At 38.0% G+C, this 18,575-nt stretch overlaps 1 protein-coding gene across 1 annotated transcript in view; it reads left to right on the forward strand.

Moving 5' to 3' along the window:
• The window catches only part of SUPT3H (SPT3 homolog, SAGA and STAGA complex component), a 385,298-nt gene that overhangs the window by 304,803 nt on the left and 61,920 nt on the right, over positions 1 to 18,575 (forward strand). The window contains exon 10 of the mRNA XM_058662338.1: positions 2,454 to 2,564. Within this exon, the coding sequence (XP_058518321.1) occupies positions 2,454 to 2,564 (111 nt within the window). The remainder of the gene's footprint in view (positions 1 to 2,453; positions 2,565 to 18,575) is intronic.

The following is an 18,575-nucleotide window of genomic DNA, read 5'->3' on the forward strand; positions in this document are numbered from 1 at the left end:
AACACACAGGAAGGACTTCCCAGCCCACTTACTACAGAAGATCTTGCTGTTTTTCTGTCTCGCTCCATATTTCTGCTGAGCTTCCACTGGAATTTTCAGGTTAATATTTGCATGCATTTCCTCAGAAAATTAGAATTAATGCACTAGTTCAAAAGTGTGAGTATTAATCACATTCTTACTGTGAGGCGCATTGGACTCTCAGAAGGCTTTATCCTCATCTGGGGACCTGATGATTATATTTATTCTAATATATTTCAGCTGAAACAAAAAATTTGGAATGAGAATTGAGAACGCATTCAAAGAAACCCTATGTACTTTAATATCAGTGCCAAAGTTAGGGTTACAATAACTTAATTTGTGTTATTGTGGGCACAGCAAATATGACTTGTAGAGTATTGTTGGAATAAAATTGAGAAAGATATCTTAGATATCTTTTTTAAAATTTCTTTTCAGTTTATTTCAAATCTTGTCAAAATCATAAAAATAGAATCTGTTTTTTTTTATTTTAACTCTCATTTCAGGTTGAGCTTGAGTAATTAGCAGATAAAATTTTTGCAGAGATTGTTATATTATTATACTAATTTATAATGGAAAAACATGCAGATGGCATAAAGATGTATTTTAGAAGCCAAAAGACTATATGATAAAGAGTTAAATCTGCTCTGATGGCTATCCTCTAGCTGCTAATTCTCCCTCCTAAGATAAGCACTGTTACTGATGTTCTGTGCTTAGGATGACTAAATACTGTGTTGAAGATCCTTACATATGTATGGTTTTACACCTGTATCATTTATTGTGTTAAGTCTTCAGAGCTAAAATCTCATGGGAAAAGAGGTTGTGCTTTTTTTTACTTTAGTGAGACTTTGCCACATTTCTGCCCATGGAAGATATTACCTAAAGACAATTGCAAGGAATTAAAGGAATTGTAATATTAAAAATTATAGTATTAACTGAAAAATTATAGTGATGGCAGCATTGTAAAAAAAAACACAAATAATATTAAGCTATGTGACTGCATATCAGTTTTAAACTATGCTTACAGTTGTCTGCAAGCTGATTATTTCTTTCCCTTGATTCTTTAAGGTTGATGACCTGACATCTGGTACCCACTGTGCTTTACAGTAAATTAGCTCAGATCTCAGGATCTCAGATATATAGGCATTTCATTTTTGCCCTTAATTTAAATAATAATATTACTAATTACTCATTTATAAATAAGGCACTATTCTTTTTTAAAACTTACTTTCATTTTTATCTGAAAGGCAGGGTTATAATCAGAAAGAGAAACACAGAGATGTTCCAAAAGCTCATTCACTCCCAGGACTGCAATGCCCAGCTGAACCAATCTGAAGCCAGGAACCAGAACTTCTTCCCAATTTTACATGTGGGTTCAGGGACCTAAGGACTTGAGCCACCCTCTGTTACTTTCCCAGGCCATAAAAGCAGGGAGATGGATTTGAAATGGAGTAGCCAGGATACAAATCAACACCCCATGGGATGCCAGTACTGCAGGCAGAGGCTTTGCATAATATGCCACTGTGCCAGCCCCAAGGCACTATATATATTTCAATTCAACTTTCAGAATAATCATATGAGAAATTTTAATTGTTACTCCCAAATTATAAATTAGAAAGCTGAGGCACCGAGATATTATATAACTTGACAGATGCTAACCAATAGAGCTTGGCTGTAAATGCAACGCATTTTGGAAGAAGCTGAACCATGAAACTGTCATGTCCCTATCTGGCATTTTAATTTTCTTGAAAAATTGTATTACACATGTACACATACATATACAACTATAATTTTTTGAATTGATATTCATACTGTCTTTGCAAATAATCTTTCCTTTGCTAATGTCTTGTGTGTTCACGTCTCCCTTTTATAGATATGGCGGATTAAAACAAGAAAGTGTGTAACTTTTTCATATGTGTTGACAACACCTAGAAAATTAGGAGCCAAGTTGAAATGATCTTTAATGACAGATCCCAGTATGATAAATAAGTGTATAGCAACTTCACAGTTTTCATTTTAAATTGATGACCCTCAGGTTATTTCAGAAATATACCCAGGAAGCTCCCAAGACCATTTATAATAATAAATGTTTAAACTTTTTTTAAAAAATAGCTTCCTGTGGTTCTTTCAACACACCCCCATGACACTTCTCATATGTATGCAAGTGGCTATATTCTCCTGTACCTTGACATGCAGGCTTAGATGAAATATTGTGGGTATAAAAATTGCATTTGGTAGGTCTGCTCGGAAGGGGTCATGTAAAAGTCATCTTTGATTTGTTAATAGAATTTTTTTTAGAGGTAATATATGGCAGCAGTGCTGTGCATACTAAGGGAAAGAATGGTCCATGTTATAAAGGTTTATTTTCATATTTTATACACTGTAGTTCTGTTGTGTGTTTTTGATTTAGTAACAGTTTATGTGTCTCTGTGTTGCAGAGCACTGCGGCCTGTGGTGTTGAGGCTCACGGCGATGCCATCCAGCCCTGCCACATCAGAGAAGCTGTGCGACGCTACGGCCACAAGATTGGCCCCCTCGCCCCGTTCACAGTACGTAATAACAGAGCTATAAAAAGTTATATTTATAATCTAAAAGAATTTTGATTTTCAAGTGGTCAAATGAAGAAGCAATGGAATTGTTGAAAGCAATTTGTGGTGACTGTAATTTTGTTGTATAAAAGTGGCATAATTCTCCTGGGAAATAAAGTCATATTTGTCTCTTTTTAGAAGGACACTTTTTTCTACAAAATATTATTTTCTTTCAATTACAAATTAAACTTTTTTGTTGAGGTTTATATTTTCTGTTTTGCAAATCCTAGGTTTATAAAGCTTTTTTGTCAAATTATATGTATCCAAATATTGCTAGAAGCATTTTTTTTATTTTAAAATTGGTTAGATTGGCATTACCACTTCTATCAGATGTCCTCCTAAACATACTTTGAGTTGGAAGAAGAAGAAATGATTTTTTACTGGCTTTGAACTAGGCTGAAATGCAGACTATCTTTCACATCTTCAAATAATTTGAAAGCGTATAATCAAGGCTTTGTTTTTTGAAAATGGAAACTTAAAAACTTGATATGTCAACAGCCTAAAGAGAGGTGTGTGGTGTGAATATGCATATGTGCTTTAATTAAATGCTCATCTGTGACCCTTTTAAAAATCTTTATTTATATTAATAAAGGTTTCTTCAAGTCCTTCTCTGTAGAAAGAAATTAGTTGACTTTCAAAAAGAAATGTGTTATTTACATAACTGAGGAGTGGTAACATTTGCTTTACTTAACATTTGTTTCAATTCTAACATGCTGAATGCTGGGATACAAATTTATAATATCATACATAAACAAATAAATATATAAATACATAATAGCTATAAAATAGTATGTATTAGTACCTAACAGTAGATTTTGTTATGATTTGTTTCCAGAAGTGATTTCTTCTGAATTTTGTCATCTCTGTGTTTTCTGAGTTTAAAGAGAGTGCTTTCTTTCCATTCTTTATTCTTTTTGCTTTTCTTTTAATTCTATGAAATTTCTGGCAGCAAGAATATGTTTTATGTCTTAGAAGTTTTTTGTGATGGTAGTGACTATTTTTACTTGTTTCATTTGAAATTTTTCTTACACATCATAAAAACATGATTTTAATACTGTTGACTAATGTAATGCATCAATGGCATAAATATTTTTGTATTCTAAAAGAAAGGATGAAATCAAGTATTCCTATTTTTTAAGCTGTAGACCAAAAGGAAGTTGATATTTAGAAAAATATGACATGATTAGAAGTAAAAAAAAAATTAAAGTTGACTGAAACGGAAACAACTTATCATGAAGGATTAAATGGAAGACTCAAATAATAACCAGTAGTTTGGGGCAAAAGAGTAGAGAGAAAAATAAGGGAAGCAGTAGTGATAGCAGTAGGAAATAATATTTTTGAGAACTAAAAGTGGTAACTAAAAATGATGAACAAAGTTACGTAAAGGAAAATGTGTCTAATGTAAGGGGAAAACCCCGTAATCGTCAAGTCTCTGAAGGAAGCGGTGGATGCTTCATTCTGCAAGGTTTTTGTTTTTAAATAGACCGAACAGATTACTTAAGAGTCTTCTTGGTTAATGATGATGATGATGATGATGGTGTGTGTGTGTGTGTGTGTGTGTGTGTGTGTGTGTGTGTTTCCTCCTGTATCCAGCCTATTACTCATGTGTTCCTTTTATAGTCTAAGACTGTAGCGTAAGGTCAAAAAGTACTATAAACTAGGTTCAGTATAACCTGAGCTATTGTTATCTAGCAAACATAACCAATATGCTTTTTTTTTTTTTATAATCCATTTTATTGTATTGTTGTTGACAATCTTTACATAGTTAACTATAGTTGAAGGAAAATCAAGAAAGAGAAGAAAAAAAAAAAGGTTCAGGGGGATAGGGAGGTGGGCAATGCTATTATGTCCATATTGTTTCCATCATGTATCTGAGGTAAAAGGGGATATTGAGGGAGAAGCCCCACCCGGTTTCCCGCCCACCCCAAGTCCCGGATGTGGGGCATGCTCTGAGATATGTGCTCAAGTGGAGTTAATAGTTCTCCAGTTATGAGTCACTGCCAGTTTCGCTCGATGAGGTGGTCCACTGATTGATATGGTCCATCATGAAGTCTCCATTTGTCCCATATTTCGCTGCCAACATGTAGCTGAGATGAATGATTGTCCTATTCTGTCTTCTGTCTTTTCTTGGTTAGAATTCTGAGTCCAGCAGTTCAAGTGGGGAGATCTCCAAAGATACTTTGAGGTATTCCCAGACCAGATTCTTGTATGTTCTAGCAAGCACAGGGCCCGGCACAGTCCATCACCCTGATCAGCTGGTGGTTGCAATTGCTGTGTTGGTTCTGTTTTCAGTCCCAAGTTGCACTGGAACCAATGGGTGTTGCAGTCCAGTCTGGTTCGGCCCTTACATCAACCAGTGGGAGCTGTAGCCTAGTTGGGGCGACCCACAATAACCCCCACCAGACCGCCCCCTACCCTGGTTTGCCAGTATGTGTAGCAGAAGACCAATCTGTCCCCCATCCCATTTGGCTCTGGTACTTGTCAATGGGTATTAAAGCTTGGTTTTATCTAACCAACTCAACCATCCAGCCCTCACAGATATTGTTGAGTACCTCTCTATCTAGCCATCCCAGCCCCCGTCCTAGTTTTCATGCCCTCCCACGGGAATAGTGACCCAAGAAGGGGGAACCCACTTTTTCCCTCCCAGGTCTCTCTGTCCCGGTTTATGCACTCTTTAGGTGGTCCTGTGATTTGACTCGACAGAATTAGTCCCCAGTGCCAGCTTCTGCCAGCTGATGCTGTGGCCCTGATCTTGTCCACATGCAGCGCACGGGTGTTGTAGCCTTGCTTAGTCGTGTCTGTCTCTATCCCAGCCAACACTCTCCAGTGGGAGTGGTTGTCCAGCGAGGGGACCAGCCCCTTAACCCCCCTGCCAGCTCTGCCCCTCCCTTCCTGGATCTCACGTGTGCTGGATGGGTGCTGCATTCATATCCAGTACAGGCAACCACGCCCTGGCGTTCCATAATGTGTACTGGTTTTGTCGCAACCAAACCCGGCCCATTCCACACTCTGTTCTGGTGATCGGATTTGCCAGAGGATGACATGAACTGATTCAGCCTGGTCTGCTCCTGACCCATGCCGAATGCGTGCCAGTGGGAAACTTTCCATGGCCTATTCTGGGCTGTTTCCAATATGCTTTTTTAAAACCTATGCTACAAGGTAAGGTCATTTGGTACAGTGGTCAAAATGCAGCTTACAATTCCACATCCCGTACTTGAAGTGTCTGAGTTCCAGTCCCAGCTTCACTTCTGATTCCTGCTTCCTGCCTGGAATGCAGCAGGTAATGACTCAGGTACTTGGGTTCCTGCCAGCCATGTGGGAGAAACCCAGATGGAGTTCTAGGATCCTGGCTTGGTTTGACAACTCTAGCCCTGGCTGTTCCTGGCATTTGATGGTTGAAAGAGCATCTTTTATATGTGTCCCTGTTGTATTTCAGAAAAAAATGAAAAATAATTTTTAAACTAATGATACAATTTTGAAAATGTTTGAGTAGATTTTGAAAATGGGCAAAGTAAACATGACCTGGACAATTTACTTAGCCAGTATCAAAAGAGACAAGCAGACCAACAGCAGATGGTAAACAGTGTCACTCCAATAGGGATACCCAAGGTTTTATCACTCAGAAAAGTTCCACCAGGAAGGATCCACTCCATTACCTACAGAAGTAAGACTGTGCCCATACTGCATGGCTAAATATGTTTAATCCGTAACTAAGATGATTGGGGTGGTAGTTTCATGGTGTATGTTATAATTCATGATCCTCCTTTTATTGCTCACTCAGATTTTTAGTTGTACATATCCATGTGGTACTCTCAACACATGTACAAAATGTATAAGAATCAAATATAAGTAAATAGCACTTCCATCTCCATATATATACACACACACACGATTTCTTTAAAAAAACCTTTTTTGTTTTTTATTTATTTGAATTTATTTGTATTTTATTTATTACAAAGAGAGCGGCAGAGAAAAATCTTCCATCTATTGGTTCACTCCCCACATAGTTGCAACAGCTGGGGCTGGGTCAGGCTGAAGCCAGAAGCCAAGAGTCTTCCAGCTCTCCCACATAGATTATGGGCATAAGCACTTTGCACATTTTCTACTGCTTTTCCAGATGCATTAACAGGAAGCTGGATTGGAACTGGAGCAGCCAGTCTCGAACTGGTGCCCATATGAGATGCCTACATCACAAGCAGAATCTTGGCCTACTATGTCACTATGTCAGCTCCCTATTTATAATTTCTTTACGTTAGGAATAAATCTGCCTTTTTAAGTTAAAAACTCTCTTTGAAGTGGAGTAGTTTTGTAGACTGCCAATAATGCGGCTACTCTGTGCTGGATTCTACATCGCTGCAGGAGCCAAAAAGAAAACTCATGGAGAAAACCTCTTGAAGTTGAAGGGCTGCTGAAGGTTCACTGCCTGAGGCTTACTCAAGTACCTAAAATGGTATCAAATGTGCAACACGAACACTTTGCGTCTAGGCTGTAACAGAGGCTTCTAACAATAAACGAGCATATGGGCTACCTCTGTAGAAACTAAGGCACAAATCTAAGTTTTCATTCTGAAAGGCTGAGCTTATTTAGCTACAACATAAATTTTCTCTGCGAGTTAAAATGCCAGAGAGCAACTAGTTTATGAAACAGACTGTATCTTTGTAACATGTCATTCTAAATCTAATGTTAATGTATATTTAGACATAATATCTAATTTCATATTTCCAATCATTTTAAACTCATTTAGAGAATTAAAATAGGGGTAGATGTATGTCACAATTAAGACACGGCTTGGGATGCATTCATCCCCTATAGAAGTGTCTGGGTTTTTTTTTTTCCAAGCTCTGCTTCCAATTACAGTTCATTGTTACTGCACACCCTGAGATGCAGCAGTAATGGCCCAAGTGCTTGTGTTCTTGCCACCCACGTGAGAGACCTGCATTTTTGATAAGGGACTCAAGTTCCTCTGTTGAATCAGAAAGGCCACTGTCCTCTTTCATGTGCATCCCAGTATGTTGTCTCTCCTTGCACAGTCAGTAATGGGGTGTGGCCCAATCCTACAACATGTGCTCTGAGGTCAGATCAGATGTCCATGTGGTGTTCCCTGAGGTTGGAGATCAAGTGAAATCAACCATTGGGCCAACTCCTGAAAGCCTCTGCTGAGTTTCCACCCAGATCTGGCTCTCACATGTTGGCACATGTGATCTGGCTCTCACAGGAAGGCACTGAAGTCCAGCCCAACCCAGCCTGGCCTCATGTGTATCAATAGATGCTGTAACCTAGTCAGGATGACCCCCAAAACCCCAGCCAAGGCCATGCCCATACCCAGCACTTACTTGTACCAGCAGCCAAAGAGACTCCTAAGGTCTCCACAGGCCCAGCTCCCAACCTGGCTCTCACACTCGCTAATGGGTACTACAGCCTGACCCAGCCTGACCCAGCCTGCCCCCTCCCCACCCTTGCTCATGCATACCTGTGGGACTGCAACCTCACCTGGCTTGGGCCACCCCTGACCTGTCTCACGTGCACTGATGTGTGTTGTGATCTGCCCTGACCTACCCCCAGACCCAGCTTTTTGCACACACCAGGCTAGGCTCTTACTTATATCAGCAGATGCTATAGCATGGTTGGGAGCACCACTGAGGACTCCACCAACCCTGCCTCCTTACCCTGACTCTCAAATTGGCTGGTACATGTTGCGGCCTAGCCTGGCCTGGCCCATCCCAACACTAGCTTGCATGTGCCAACAGACGTTGCAGCCTAGCTGGACCAATCCTGGACCAAGCTCGCAGACTTTGCTTTTATGTGCACCAGTCAATGAGTGCTGCAACCTAGTTGGAAACACCAATAAGGGCCCGGACCCCTACCTGTGATGCTCCCAGACCCGGCTCTCAGATTCTCTGGTGGGAGCTGCAGCCTAGCCTGGGCCAGATTGCCCACAACCCTGCCCCTTATGTGTGTCAGTTGGTGCTGTGGCCTCACGCAACCTTATCCATCCCTGTCTGTGGTTCCCGCATGTGCTGGCAAATGCTGCAACCCAGCTCAACCTGCCCCCAACCCCAGCTCTTACACATTCCAGTGGGTGCTGCAACCTAGTAGTGTCCACAAAGATCCCCTACTGGGCCCACTCCCAGCCCTGGTTCCTATAAGCCTATAAGTGGGGCAGCCCAGCCCGAGGTGGCCCAGCCACAGCCCCAGTGCTCGTTATTGGGTGCTGTGGCCTACTCGGGGTGACCCAGAAGAACCTCTACCAGACTTAAGTTTATCATTATCAAATTAGATTGGGTAATAAAATCATGGCTAATTTTCACGCCTCCAACCCCAGAAATGCATGCTTTTGGAACTCTCCCCTCCCCATTGTAGATGCTTTTCTATTTACTAATTTTACTTTTTACTTCTTTTTTGCTTCCTGAGTAATTTTAAAATCACTTCCGAGTATATGATTTGTATTAGCTATTTCAGAGTACTGATGCAACCTAGAATGTTCCGTATCATTTTTATCTTTTCCGTCTTGACTTGCCCTTTTATTCACAGTGGCTGAGAAATGTGAGGGTATTGCACATGGAGATTAATAACTTTAAAAAGTTATTTTTGTGGAGTTGACATGTGGCATAGCTGCCACCTGCAATGTTGGCATCTCATGTGGGCTACAGCTTGAGTCCAAATGGCTATTCAATTTCCAGTCCAGTTCCCTGATAATGGTCTGAGAAAGCAGTGGAGGATGATTCAAATACTTGGTCCCCTGTCCCCCACATAAGAGAACCAAAAGAAGCTCCTGGCTTATGTCTGACCTGGGCCTAACTGTTGCAGCCATCTTAGAAAGTTAACCAGCAGACAAAAGACTCCCCTCCACCTATCTCTCTCTGTAACACTGGCTTTCAAATAAATCAATGAATAAAATTTTTAAAATTCTCATTGGTTTAAGAGCCAGGTAGAAAACTCCCATCCCTGATTGAGAGTGTTGATCCTGCCACCAAATGTCATGGGTTCATATTCCAGTGCTCCCACTTATAACTCAGTTCTTCATCTATGAAATGAGGATAAGAACTAAAACACATCATGACAGATCTAAGTACTATGAACTTGACATGTACTCAGCTCTTAATAAGTAATTTCAATGATGGTGGAACTAGAAATAACTTTGGTGGCTGAGTGAATATTTTCTAAAAGCAATCGGATAAAAAAACAGAGTAAAGGAGAAAGCATTCAACCCAACTGTGCTCTCTGCTTCCCAATACATAATCAACAGTTAAGTAACCAGTGTTTGAGAGTATAAGCTCTAATCAACATTACTATTTTTGTTATTGTTATTGGAAAAGCAATTATAGCAGTTTATTTATCAAATATGTATATGAGAGGGATTCAAAAAGTTCATAAACATTTCTCATTTTTAATTGTTTTTCATTAGCTTTTTATGCTCCCTCTTACCATACACTACTCACTTGATTCTAACAGCAACTTTAAGTTATCGCTATCTTATTAAGAAATTGATAGATTTTAATTAGCTTCCTCAAGGTCATATATGGCTAGTGAATAATATTGTATTTTTTCTTTATTGTCAATAACTGATGATACTGAATATATTCCATGTATTTCCTGATTGTTTGTACTTCTTTGGTTTTTAGAAATTTATGTCAGAAAGCAAGAACCCCTGTCTGCATTTTCACTCCCCAAATGCTAAGGAATGTGAGATGAGACCTGAATCCAGGTTTCCCACATAGGTGGCATGACCCAATTACTTGAGCCATCCCTACTGCCTCACAGGGTCTGCAAAGAGTGGCCAGAAGCTGAAGTCAGGGATCAAAACAGGTCCTTCCGTGTAGGACACAAACCCTTACTGGGATCATAGCTGCTAAAGGCCCACCCTGCCTCTGATTTTTTTTTATTGCATCTTTGCCAATTTTCTATGTGGTACTGGTAGATTTATATTTATGTATCTACCAATATGTGTGAACAGTTTTTTAGTTTTTCATAATTTTATTTTTAAAGCTATCTGCAATTTATACAGAAAACCTTTGTCAAGTTTGTTAGAAATATTTTCCCCAGTTCTCTGTTTATATTTTAATTTTTTTTCTAATTTGGTATTTTTTTCAACAGATAGAATTTTGCATAGTTAGAGCTACCAGTAATTTCCTCTACTTAAAATTTTTTTAGGTGAGATTAGTTAAATATGCAGCTGTGCTTTTAATTTCAAAAATCTATTTTTCTCCTTTTTTTGCATTACAAGTCTCCTTTTTTGCCTAGCATATGATGTGAGAGCTTGTTTAGTACAAGAACTCAGCATGAAAAATTAAATTATAAGCTATCATTTCCTGTTTGTTAGGATTGTTTCATTTATTATCTGTTACACTATTTTATTATCTATTACATTATAAGTAGTATATTTAATGTCTACTAAAAACTATTGTATAGTATACTTAATGTCATTCTATTTTCTATTTTGTATCTCTTCTAAAATATTGGTAGTGATTTATATGCATTACCTCCTCATAAAAGAACATTCATTATGAATGGTATTGCGACCCAAAAAAAGATGTGAAAAATATGGACATAACTTGATAAGAAAATTAATTGGCACTTAAGTATTTAAACATTTTCTTTCCACAGTCCAAAACTGAAGTGTTATTGGTAAAACATTTCATGAAAATTATTTTTTTAAATTTTGTTTTGCAAGTTTGAAGTAAAAGAGTTTTTTGATGTTTATGGTTAGAACGTTTGGCTTTTTTTGCCCAGAGAAAGTACCCTGAAGGGTAACACACTGGTCTGTCCACCCTTTGTCTGTCGGAAGGTGGTCAGACATATGTTTTATCTAGATCATCACTGTTTACAAGCAGTGGATGGTACCCATGGTTACTCACAGTGAAGTTCAAGGCCTGCTCTCAATGGGAGTGCCATAAATGGCTGATATAAAACCAGGTCTGTAATTTTGAAAGCCAAAGAAAGGAAAATGCTCACTGAGTGTGATGACATAACCCCATGTGTAATGCCTAAATCTGTTTTCATTTCTTCTGTTCTCCACAATGGAAAGTGTTAACCCTTGAGTTCGTATGCTTTCAGGTAGCTTCCTGTTGAACTGGAGTAGTGCAACAATAAAATTGCTCATTTAAGCATGGTTATATTCACCTAAGTAAGTATATGCATTTCTATAAGCGAGTCACTTCAGTATAGACTCAGCTTTCTTAAGTACTGCATAGAATCATAACATTTTAAAGCTGCTAGAATTTGAGAGAGCCAGTCAGTCTTGGCCTTAGAGGTTTGTGATGTAGAATTTCACATTCATGAGTAATACATATGTCATAAACATATTGGATTTGTCTGAATTTTATGTGTTCAACATAGAAAATTAAATGTCATAAAGTATTAGAATATTTTTCAAATGTAAATTCCAAGCAGAAATTGGATAGTGTTCTTAAATGTTTCCATTTACATTAGAAGTAAAAATTTTTCGGTAAATTTGTGTGAGTGCTAATATGGAAATCATTATACATTAGAGCCAAATTTTTTTGTAACCGCACCTAAAAATTTTCACACCCACGAATCTATAACTTTTAATTAATTTGTTTTTAATTTTAACATGGGAGGAGCTCTAATTATACACTTATTAAGTCAGATTTATTAAATTATAGTTTCTCCAAATGAAAAACTATTGAATATCAAAAACTTTATATGGCTCAACTAGTAACATGCAGTTTAGGATTTATCAGAGATAGAGTGTTGGAAATGTGGAAATAAAGAAGTAGAAGAGTTGACAGAAATTACTGGTATTAGAGACAAATACTGATTAATCAAGTGCTAATTTATATAAAAGCATAAAAGAAACTTTATTTGCATTTTCATATTTAATCCGCACAATGCAGTAAGATCGGTGATGTTAATCATCCTGATAGATTTAAAAACTGAGACATACAGACAAGTTATGCCACCAGATTAAGATCACACAGTAAGTACAGGAGTTCTTTCTGTGAACAGTAGCTCAACAACATTGAGTTTCGTGGTGCCTTGGGCTTCCATGAATCCTCAATAATGCTACCAGTTAAACTTTCTCAGTGCAGATTGACTGTGTTCTTAATTCTTTAAGTGGCATTCTCCAAAATACGGGCAGTAGCGTTTCCTAAGCAGCATTTATCAAAGATGAGTACTCAAGTGTTAAATCTGTATGATATATATAAAACATCCCCTGTTAAAATCTCAGTAAGAACAGTAGGAGTGGTTTGGAATTCATGTTTTGGATGGCTGTTGCAATGTGTGTGTATCAGTATCCTCCCTTTTCCCAAATTTTAATTTAGTAACAGTATCAAAAGGAGTTTGTACTGCACTGGTTTGCAATAATCTTGGATCAAACTAGAAACAGTAAGATTTTTCATTGTTGTTGTTCGGAAATTTCCTCACCAACAGTATCTCATGCGACTAGAGGAAATCAATATCTGAGTTGTTTAGGACTCTTTAGAATCTCCTGGGAAAATATTTTTTTGTTTCATGAATCTTACAGCCCTATAAGCTACTCAAAAATGTCACAGGGAAAATCTCAGTCACCTGAGGGTTCTTTTTTCTGATATATTTTTTCTTGAAATTACAGAATCATTATTCTTTTTGTTGTGGCGTGGCTTTGCTTGCCAAACCAAAATGTAGTAAACTTCATTGTTAATACTTTTCCTGCTGTTGTAAGCACAGCATTATGATTCCTTATTGCCAGATGAAGTTGGCACAATCATATCATGTTGTTGTAAAACTATTGAGTCCCTGTTTTCATCAGCAGATACCAGGAATTGAAGAGAACTGATATCTCATCTGATCTCTCGAAAGCGTTTTCTTACCTTAGAGCAGCCAGTGAATGTCTGTAGCAGATTATCCCAGTTCATCTCTGGAAATCCTGACATTATTAACAACTAGGATTTTTCTCTTCAGTCCATGGTGATCATTTAATGACATTTTCCTTTTTCCCTTCCTTTACTTTTGTTTTAGTAGTAAAGACTTCACATTTAGTTCAGCATAGGATATACATCCTAATCTGAAGCACTGTTGATTTAAACATCAAAAACAAAACAAATCCAAATTCCAAGGTGTAACTTCTTAATTAATTAAATAGTTACATGTTATTCAGATATGAAAGTTGGCAACCTTTATGTTAAGTAGCGTGAAAATTATAATGCACAGTCAAAGCAAACATCTCTGAGGACCCTGGAAATACTCCAGAGAATCCCAGAATTTTCAGAAACACAAGTTGGAAAAGGAGAAAATCAGTCTTCACTAATTAGGTATTAGAGGTGGGAGGTATGGTTAAGGTACCAACGAAAGAAACAGTCCCACTCAGCCCTGGGCCTCAGGTGCAAGGAAGGAGGGTGCTAAAGAACTTTTTGAGCATAATATTTTTAAAGAACTAAATCTTGAAGTTGAAATATTCTATTATACTTTAAAGCTCTTTGCAATCTTCTAGAGGAATAGAAATGGAGTGGAAAAATCTTTTGAGTGACTCCCAGAAGGAAAATATCTCCCTTTAAATAAAATGAATCATAGTATTCCTTTCACTCATTACTTCATAAAAGCAACAGAGGGATTATTGGGGAGGAACTAAATTAAGTTGAGCTATTTTAAATTTTAAAATTATGCTCTAAAAATGGTCAAAAAAGCTTCCTAAGTCTGTGAATAAACAAGAAGATTGTAAATATTCAGTTAGACATAACAACTCATTCAGTGTATTAAATTGCTTGTGTTGACTTAGCAAAAATACCCATCTTTTAAAATTAATATTATAACTCTATTTAAGTGAATATTAGAAAACAGCACATTATTTGTGTTAAGGTAGATCCTTTATTTATCACTGCCAGAAATATTAAACATTCATAAGTATGCTTTGTTTAAGTGAAATGGTTGCACACTGTTTTATTAATAGTGTGACAAAAAAATCTGCCACACCAATCCCCATGATGAGAGCCTGTTGGACTTGCAGTGATTTACTCTTTGGTGATTTATTAAATAGTGTTACATACTTTAGTCAACAAATATAATCATTGAGCTCTCATTTAATTTACTGATGTAGTTGCAAAGTAATCCCACAACATAATAAGTAGATTGTTTTAAATGGGAATTTACACCTTCCAGAAATGAAGGTGATACCTTACACTTATTACGCCCAATATATGTTTAAGGCTACATGCAAGGTAGGAAAAACATGCAGGAAAAAAATAATTATGCCTTGTTTTCCTGACTGGTGTTTTAATTATGATTTGACTTAAACCAAATCCCCTAGGCTCCGTTATGTGCAGATCAACTATTCCACCCGCACATACCACTTCTCCATGACCCCAAGCTGTAAGAAGAGAAAATTCATGACCCATGTGTCAGTCAGATGTTAATTCTTGCCCTGGCACCTGGATAGGCTCTCCCACCCGATTACAGTACACTTGCAGTTCTGGTATTATTCCCAACATGTGGTGTAGGCTCTCCAAATCTGGAAATATTTTGACTGATTAGTTGGCAGGAATCATGAAGAGAGAGCCCAGAGTCAGGTTGTGAATTTGTGCAGGAGCATTCGAGGTGATAGGCAGCTGTGTCCCTGGCTGAATGCTGGGGTGGGAGTGTTTCAGTTGACTCTGATTCCAGAGGTTCATAACCTGGGCTGCAGGTTCCTGTCAATTACAGTGCAAACACTTGTGCAGATTTTATGGTTTCTTGTAAAGAAATTAAAGACTACATTTCTGGCTTGGATTTTCTTCTACATTCCAGGTTTAACCCCAAACACCCATTTCCCTCCTCAAGACTAGTTTGGTAGGAGCCTAATAAATAAATAAGTTATAGTTGACAAACATTCTTCATCCAAGCAAGCATTCAGTGTCAGAAAAGAAAGAGAGAGAAAATAACAGAAAGCCAGCCTGGGCATACAGCATGCTTCCCTTTGAGGGTACAGCCAAAGAATAGTATTAAGGGTTAATCCTCAGGTGCTAGAACTTGAGTTCATTTTAGTTTTTGATGGCAAGTAATTCCTGTCACCACACAAGCAGTCACAAATGATCAAAATAATGAGGCAGGAAGCCAAGACAGACTGTGAGCCGGTCTGTCACCCATGGCTGCTGGGGAAAAAATTAAAAGTATGTGTCCTCCTGATTGATGAAATCATATTTGCATACAAAGGACACTTGATTTCTGAGGAAGAGCTGGGCAGTAACAGTCCTTTTGACAAAATCCACATTTACCCAACTGAACCACAGATGGTTTAGAAGTAGAAGGGCTGTGTATCCTGAGAGCCTTACAGCTCTGATAACTATTTATTAATAAAAACACATTTGCTAATCATAGTGTTAGAAGTGTGTTGGGATGGGACACAATATATAGAAATAAGTAACCAGGTGCTTGAAAAGGTAAGATTTCTTATGGAAAATTTTCTTTTTAAAACATCTCATTTGGTAAGCTGCTTCAGATATTTTTGAGCAAGGAATTACTGTGAAAGGCTGTTTTTTAGAAAAATAGCATAGAAGGTAGTGTAATGAAGAGACTGGTGTGAGGAGATAAATAGAAAAAAAGGACAAATAGACTGATGCTGCAGTATTGTAGGTGTGAAGCCAGAAGAACCTCCTCTAAGATGGTGGCCATGAAAACAGAAGGCAAACTTATTGGAGATATGTGACAGGAGAATCAGTGGAATAAGATCCTCAATGAAAAATGAGTGAAAGATTGAAAGTTTGTAATTTGAGTCAATGCATAGAACAGACAATATGTTTGTTGTTTATTTGAGAAAGAAGGAGATAACTCCCATGGACTGGTTTACTCCCTAAGTAATTCCATCAGACAGAGATGAGTTGGGGCCAAACCAGGAGCCCACAATGCAGTCTAGGTCTCCCATAGGGGTGTCAGCAATTTGAGCTGTTACCGCTGCTACCCTGGGTCAGCTTGAAGGAAGCTGAAATTAGGAAACAAACCCAGGCACTCTATTATGGGATTCCAGTGTTTTAGCCACCAGTCCAAGACCTGCTTCCATAACAGACTTTTAAATGCTCTCAAGACTAAATTCATTTTTTTACGTGTTTACAGAAACTTCACATGAAGTTTAAAAATTAAACAGGAAAACTAATTTCAAGGCAATGGGGTGGTGCTTAATGCATAAGTCACCTAAACTTAAAAATAAAAAAAGACCCCCTAGCTTTCTGTTTACACTTCTGGGAGTATATCTACCTATCCTTATGACCAAAAGATCCCACAGATAATTATGCTGTTGTGGTGATCAAATTGACTCTCTAGGCTATTGATGATTTTGATCATATATTCCTGAAAGATCACTCTAATCTAGCCAGATTGTGAAGTGTGGTTTTTTTTTTTTTTTTGTAATCATAAAAGCTATGTATCCAATAGCTTTAAGCCAGCACAAATTGTAAACTATCACTTCTCTGTACTTTTGATTAGCAGCTTTTATCTCCATTTGAGTCCGGTATCTACTGCTCTTCTACCCACCATCCCTGTCATAGAAATATAAGCATAATAATGCCTGCAACACTAAGACACCAGATTTTACAAGGCTTTTGCAGTGACATACCAGCATTTTTTACATAGTTTAAAGGAAATCTAGACTCGCTGATTTAGTGATGCCTCTAACTAGAGACTCGCCGTGAAGCTCATTGTGGCCAACACGGTCCTTCCATCTCGTCAAGCCCTGCTAGTCTGTAAAAAACTCAGTCTTGATTTCAGACTTTTTGCCCTTCCCAATGAAGCGTCCCTCCTTCAGATTTATGAAAGAAAACATTTCTTTCTGTGAAAGGTTTCTGTACACCCGCATCTGGAAGTGTTTATTTCAGTGGCATGTAAGCTATCTGTGGATTTAGTTAGCACCAGACCCCCTTTTGTGTACTTCTGCCTTAAAAATTTTATAAATGATCTTATTGAATTTGTGCCAGTGTGCACATGGTTTGGCTGATTGCTGCATATATCCTTTACCTGCCAGTCACCTTTGATTTATGTTCTTTCTGCTAAGCTTTTGCCTTCCAAAAATGGTGCCACTGAACTGTCCTCTAAATCATCTTATTGGTTAAATTACTCCAAGATGAGTTGGCATGTTTTTGGTTGCCTACAGACAGATGAATTTATATTTTTCTGCCCTTACCCACTTCTAGTAAAGCCACTTATAGAGGAGGATTGAACAAGTTATGTCATCGATCTCTTTATTCCAAATGAATACCATCTGAAGCCCTGTGCCAACTCAAGACTAACGTGATAAAGAAGTATTCTTTGGCATCCTCTGCTGCTGTGAGTCCTCCTTTTGCAAATAGCTCTGAGCCTGAGCTGAATCTGAAGTGGCAACTTTTTTCTAGGGGAGGAAATACTGTCTTGAAAACAAATAAGTAAACTTTGTCAGAAATATGGAGTTTTTATAGGCTTTACATAGCTTTACTAACTTGTGGATCTTGGAATGTGCAAAAAAAGCAGATGGTTTGGCGGTTATTGAAGATGTTAGCTAGTTGTGATAAGTTTTCTAGGGCATTTATATTCTTAGAATAGATTCTTTTTTGGAAGATTTATTTTATTTATTTGAAAGTAGAGAGACAAAGATTTTCATCCACTGGTTTATTTACCTGAATGGCGGCTATGGCCCAGGGATCCTGGAACTCCATTCGACTCTTCCATGTTGGTCACAGGGCCCCAAGTTCTTGGGCCATTACCCAGGTGTGTTACAGGTTACAGGGAACTGGGTCAGAAGCATACCAACCTGGCCTTGAACTGGTGTTCTGTTATAGGATGGTGATGTTACAGACAACAGCCTAACCCACTGCAATACAGTGTAGGCTCCAAGAAGAGGTGAGAGTGTCTGACAGAATGATATATTGTTTTGATCTAATTGTCTAGACATGTAATGGTTATTGAGCATGCCAGTTAACTTGACGTTGTAGCTAGAAGCTCTACTGCTATGCACCTACAGTAAATTTGCTAGTGAGGGAGCCAGACTTGTACTGATGGAGCATGACATTACTGATATCGTTTGTTTTTTATTTG

The sequence above is a fragment of the Ochotona princeps genome, chromosome 1 (genome assembly GCF_030435755.1).
Source record: "Ochotona princeps isolate mOchPri1 chromosome 1, mOchPri1.hap1, whole genome shotgun sequence".
Taxonomy (NCBI): domain Eukaryota; kingdom Metazoa; phylum Chordata; class Mammalia; order Lagomorpha; family Ochotonidae; genus Ochotona; species Ochotona princeps.